The sequence below is a fragment of the Oryx dammah genome, unplaced genomic scaffold, assembly GCF_014754425.2.
Source record: "Oryx dammah isolate SB20612 unplaced genomic scaffold, SCBI_Odam_1.1 HiC_scaffold_22, whole genome shotgun sequence".
NCBI lineage: Eukaryota > Metazoa > Chordata > Mammalia > Artiodactyla > Bovidae > Oryx > Oryx dammah.
This window is the reverse complement of record NW_024070206.1, coordinates 31,082,737-31,088,736: the sequence shown is the minus strand read 5'-3', so window position 1 is coordinate 31,088,736 and position 6,000 is coordinate 31,082,737. Positions and strand designations below refer to the sequence as shown.

The following is a 6,000-nucleotide window of genomic DNA, read 5'->3' as shown; positions in this document are numbered from 1 at the left end:
GCATTTCCTGTGACAGGGGCTGCCCTAGCCGCTCCCTCTCCCGCGGGCGGCGGGACCATTTCCTGAATCGCTGAAGCGGAGGGAGGGCTGGGGCGCGGCCCTACCACGAGCGCAGAGGGCCGGGGGTGGCGGGGAAGGACAGGCGGAGGAACCGGAGGGTGACCGAGAACAGGGGCGTTCTGCCGGGGTCGCGGCTCCCAGGTACTACGCAGAAACCGGACTGATTCGGGCCAGAGCTCCTCCCGCAGGCGGGGCCGGCCGGCTGCCCGTCGGACGCCGGAGCATCCCCCCTCCCCGCGAGCCCGACGTGGTTCGGCCCGAGAGGCCGGCGTCTCTCCCCCAGTTTGCCGTTCACCCGGAGCGCTCGGGACTTGCCCGTAGTGGTGACGGCGGCAACATGTCCGTGGCGTTCGCGGCCCCGAGGCAGCGCGGCAAGGGGGAGATCACTCCCGCCGCGATTCAGAAGGTGAAGCGGCGCGGCGTCGGGGATGCCAGGCCCGGCCCGTGTTGAGGAGGAACCCGGGGGCTGGGCTCGGGCCGGGCTTGTCGGCCGCGCCGGGGGCGGAGGCGGGCCTGCTGGGCGGGCGGGCGGGTGTGGGAACCTGAGCCGCGGGGCTGCGCCCGAGTGGGTGGCGGAAGGGGCGAACTGCTCCCCTCGCGGAGTCCTGCGCGCCCCCTCGGGCTCCTTCCTCCCGGCACAAAAGCCCTAGTAACCGTCGCCCGATTTCTCTGGGGATGGGGCGGCGTTCGCGCGGCGGGGCGCGTGCGCCCGGCGGCGGCGGCCGCGCGGGGTAGGGCTGTTTTCCGAGGCCCGCGCCCCCCGCGGTCCGCGCGTCGCTCCGGAGTTACTTTGGCGTCGCCCCGCCCCGCGCGGTGCGGCGGCCGCTCCGGGTCGACCCCACCGCGGTCCCGGGAGTGGGCCTAGGAGAAGTAGGAACGCTGCGTGTTCTCGGTGCTCGGCTGCAAACTCCAGCCGAGTTGGGGAGCTCTCAGCAGAACTTGGGGGATGCTGCGGGAAACCTCGGCCGAGGCTCCGAGGCGGACGAGCGAGCACCCTCTAGACTTCGGGGTTCTCTCGGAGGCGCTTCTCCCCTCCGGATCCACCCCCGACCTATTTACAGCTGCAGCGCCAAGCGTAGGCGCCGAGGCTGCGGTGGTGAGCATGGTCCCTGCCTGCCTTCAGGGAGCTTAGGGTCGAGCGATGGAGACAGTCTGAGCCTCGTGATCAGTTTCCGAAGAGGTGATACACACGCGGGGAGCTGCGCTGTGGCCGCGGTTACTTGCTAGTTGGGGACACAAAGGTTTCTTTATTGTTGTCTGCCCCTTGTTGCCTTTGAGCACGGCAGCATTCTGAATTTTAGTGAACCAGAGTTTGAAAAGTTACTTGCTAAATTTTGCAGTTTACCCTAAATAGTTCGGTTTTGTTTTATGCACCGGAACAAAGATCAAAACGGAAAAAAAAAAAAAAAAAGTCAACTTTTAGGACCAGTCAAAACACCATCATATGCCTAGTAGTTTATGTTAAATAGGCTTCTGTTGACTCTCAGGCTCTTTACAGTATGGCGTTTGACATTTGCCCAACTGTTGCTTTATTTATGAAGAGACAGGCTTGGCATTGCCTGAAAATGCAAGTGCTTTTTGTATAGCGTGCTGGGTGAAGTCTGCGGCCTGGCAAACAGCTGCGAGTACACGTACACAAAACGTGTTTCTGGAAGGCTTCACTCTTTGGACTGTAGAAAAGTTCTGAGTTTGTATTTCCTATGAAGAATTTTTCTTACCTACATCTTAAGATAATTTATCGTGGGTGACTAACTAAAGAGATGCTGATCAGTTAAAGTGTTCATCCTTAGCTCAGGAGAGAAAAAGGATCCCACATTAAGTGCCTGATTGTATAGCGTGAGGGAATGACGTTAGATACAAGACAAACCCAGACGTTCTAATGGTGAAGATTGTTAAACCGTGGAATCTACTGAGAAGATAGGTTGTGAAATCGTTAGATTGGAGATTGTATTAAAACACATTCTAAAGACAGATTTTTTGGCATCTGATGAGTAGATATAAGAAGAAAACTGCATTTGTTTTTTTTGAAGGGCATGTTAATGTTTTTTTTCCCACCAAGTAAAGATTGATTCATATGCAGAAAAGAAGTCACACTTTTGAATGGATCTTCGTGTTTAATTAAAAGAATTACATTAACTAAATTAATAAGAAAGAGTGGTTATGGTATTAAAGCTTTGAAATCCTGGAAGGGTGGGGGTGGTTGGAAGAGGAACATCTACTCCTGTCCCTTGATAAATCTGAGCCTTTGACATCTTGAGTGGTTTGCTCAGGATAGCTTGACAGTAAAACTGGCCTTTTAATTGCTACATCAGTGCTTTTTCTCCAGCACCACTCTGCTTAGATGCATTATTTAATCCTTAAAGCCAGTTTTGATTTGAATTGTTTTCATAGTATGATAAATATATGCTTTTCAACTTTTGGGACAATTATAAGGTTGGCTCATAGGGTCTGTGGTTAATATTATAGTACTTACCTAGAAATTACTGGAATTAATTATTGCATATTTGGAAAGTCACAAAACTATGCTGCATAAAACTTGGAAAAGACCCTGATGCTGGGAAAGATTGAGGGCAGCAGGAGAAGGAGGCGACAGAGGAAGAGATGGTTGGATGGTATCACGGACTCAATGGGCACAAGTTTGAGCAAGCTCTGGGAGAGGGTGAAGGACAGGGAAGCTTGGTGTGCTGCAGTCCATGGGGTCTCAAAGAGTCAGACATGACTTAGTGACTGAACATCAACATAAAACTTGGAAGCTAGCCAGCTATCTCCTTAAGCCTCCTGTGCTGAAGTTTTCATCAGTTTACTTCGTTCTGGATTAGGACAGATTAGCTTCCACTGCAGAGGGCACAGGTTCAATCCCTGATTGGGAACTAAGATCCCACAAGCTGGGTGGCAGTGGTAAAAAAAAAAAAAAATTAGAATTGTTGATTAAACATAACATCCAAAAGATATAAAATAAGATCTTTTGGGCAGAGCTATATTGTAGGTATAAAAAAGAACTGTGTATTCAGTTCCTGTATAGATAAACTTTTCTAGAAATCTTAATTTTTTATTTTACTTGATGCATGAGATTTACAATAAACTTTTTTTATTTTTATTTCAGATGCTGGATGAAAATAACCATCTTATTCAGTGTATAATGGACTATCAGAATAAAGGAAAGACCTCAGAGTGTTCTCAGTAAGATTGATATGAAAGTTTTTTGGTATTTCTTTTTCTGTGTTGGTTAGTTTTTTTAACTTTCCTTTCTTTTTAAGAATAGCTTTATTGAGATATAACTCACATACCATATAATTCACCTGTTTTAAAGTGTACAATTCAGTGGTTTTTAGTATATTCATAGAGTTGTACTATTATTGCTTTGATCAATTTTAGAACATTTTCAACAGTCTGGAAAGAAACCCTATCATTAGCAGTCACTCCCCATTCTCACCTCCTAATGACACACCCCCTGATAACTACTAATTTGCTTTCTGTCTGTGTAGATTTGCTTATTGTGGACACTTCATACAAATGAATTCATTCAGTATGTGATCTTTTTTGACTGCTTTCTTTTAGCATCGTGTTTTCAGGATTCATCCATGTTGAAGCTTATATCAGTATTTCCTTTCTTTTTATTGCTAAATAATCTTCCATGGCTCTACCACATTTTATTTATCTATCAGTGATGAACATTTGGATTGTGTCCAGTTCTTGACTATAGTGAGTGATGCTGTGCACATTTGTGTGCAATTTTTTGTGTGACTTTTCTTGATTTTTGTGAAAGAAAAATTTGTTACTTGGGCTGGAGGATATATCAGTTTTTTCTGTACACTTCTTATCCTGTGTTATAAATGACTTCAAATTTCTATAGTCTGATTTTTGGAACAGTTAGATCTTCACATTCATAGTTACATGCATATTTTGTTGACTCTTGAACAGGATAGGTTTAAACTACACAAGTGTACTTACATGGATTTTTTTTTTTTTTCAGTGTAGATGTACTGCAGTGCTATATGATCTGCGGTTAGTTGAATACATGGATGTGAAACCATGAGATACTGAGGGCAAGCTGGGGGGTTATACTTGGATTTTCACCTGCAGGTGGCTCAGTGTCTTCATCTCTTTCGTACAAAGGTCAACTGTATGTGGTTGAGAATGTAAAGTTTATATCTAATAAATAGAGAATTGATTATCACTCATAAGAACTAAACTACTTATTTTAAAGTAATGATGTGTCTGAAATAAACAGTACCCTATATCTAGTAGGATCTGATAGAGTGGAACAAATTGAATATTTTATCAAAAAACTGTTCTAAAAACAGTACTGTCAGCAGAAATATATTGCAAGCCTCATAAGTCATTCTACATTTGCTTTTGTGTGTGTGTTAGTCACTCAGTTGTCACTCTTTGTGACCTCATGGAATGTACCCCACAGGCTCTTCTGTCCAAAGGATTCTCCAGGCAAAAATACGGGAGTAGATAGCTATTCCCTTCTCCAGGGGATCTTCCTGACCCAGGAATTAACCTGGGTCTCTTGCATTGCAGGCAGATTCTTTACCATCTCAGCCACCAGTAGGCACATTATACAAGTAAAAAGAAACAGGTGAAATTAATTTTAATAATATCTTAACTCATTTTTTCTAAAATATCACTTCAATATATAACCAGGATAAAAATACTAAACAGTTAATTTATGTTCTTTTGTTTCATGCCAAGTCTTTGAAATCTACTGTGCATCTGATTCTACTAACAACATTTTGTACTAGCCTCAAGTTCAGTGTGTCTAGTGGCTACCGTATTAGACAACTCAGTTCTAAATACTTTTCTCCCACTGTTGTTTTGGTATTCATCTATTTCCTGGAGATCTCACTGGTCTGCTCTCAGGAAGGTGTTTTTCAGCAATCCTGGCTCTGCGTGGCTTTCATGCTGTGCTGATTAACCCTTTTCCTAGGCTTCATGACTTCTCCATGACTCTTTCCCCTTTGCTTAAAATTATTTTTGAATTAAAATCATAAAGCATAAAAGTTTGTAGAGATGAAACTTTGTAAAAAATTTTATTTATTTTAATTGGAAGGTAATTACAGTATTGTGGTGTTTTTTGCCATACATCAATATTGAATCGGCCATAGGCATACACTTCTTAGTTCTCACTCTTTTATCTCTATTCTCCATAGAGGTAACTACTTAGAGTGGTTTAGTTCTGTCTTTCCAAACATTTTTCTGTGCATTTACAAATATGTGCTCATATTTATATAAACACATTCAGACATTTTGTTTTTAATAGGTTAGAGTTTTATAAAAGGAATGGCTGGGTCAAAAACTGTGCTGAATCTCCAAATTACTCAATTGTATTGTATTGGTTTGCCTTCCTCCAACTAGGTTTCAGAGACCTAGTTTTCAACCATGTCTGCCAGCAGTGGGTAGTGGCCATCTTAAAAAAATTTTTTCATAGATTGTTGAAGAGTGGTATCTCTTGCTAAATTTTTTTTTTAATTTTTATTTTTGCTTTATTTTACTTTACAATACTGTATTGGTTTTGCCATCTTCCTAAAATTTTTAAAAATAATTTCACTTTTACAAAAAATGTTTCAAAGATAGTAGAAGAAATTCCTGTGTGTCCTTCCCTGAAATTCCTCAAATGATAATGTATTAGTCACCTTGCTATGTCATTCATTTCTTCCCTACATAGTTTTTCTGAAACATTTGAGAAAAAGTTACAAGCATGATTCTCTCTTACTTTTATAATATCTGTGTGTATTTCATAACATATTTCATGAAAACAGGCACAACTTCTTAAGAGTCTAATTGTTCAAATCAAGATTCAATACTATTGTCTAGTTTCCAACTTTTTAGAAATTTTACCAGTTTTCCTGTTAGTGTATTTGCTCAGGTCCACAGTCTGGTACAGGATCAGATGATATGTTTAGGTTCGTCTCAGAATACTGTCATCCGGACCTG

General features: G+C 43.0%; 1 protein-coding gene across 4 annotated transcripts in view; it reads left to right on the top strand.

Moving 5' to 3' along the window:
* The window catches only part of SS18 (SS18 subunit of BAF chromatin remodeling complex), a 72,616-nt gene continuing 66,616 nt past the window's right edge, over positions 1-6,000 (top strand). For 2 of the 4 annotated variants that reach the window (XM_040264766.1, XM_040264763.1), the window contains exons 1-2: positions 314-466; positions 3,164-3,240. In XM_040264766.1, the coding sequence (XP_040120700.1) occupies positions 398-466; positions 3,164-3,240 (146 nt within the window). In that variant the 5' untranslated portion in view covers positions 314-397. Of the gene's footprint in view, positions 202-313; positions 467-3,163; positions 3,241-6,000 lie in introns of those variants that run through there. The other 2 variants (XM_040264764.1, XM_040264765.1) reach the window with 2 other exon arrangements.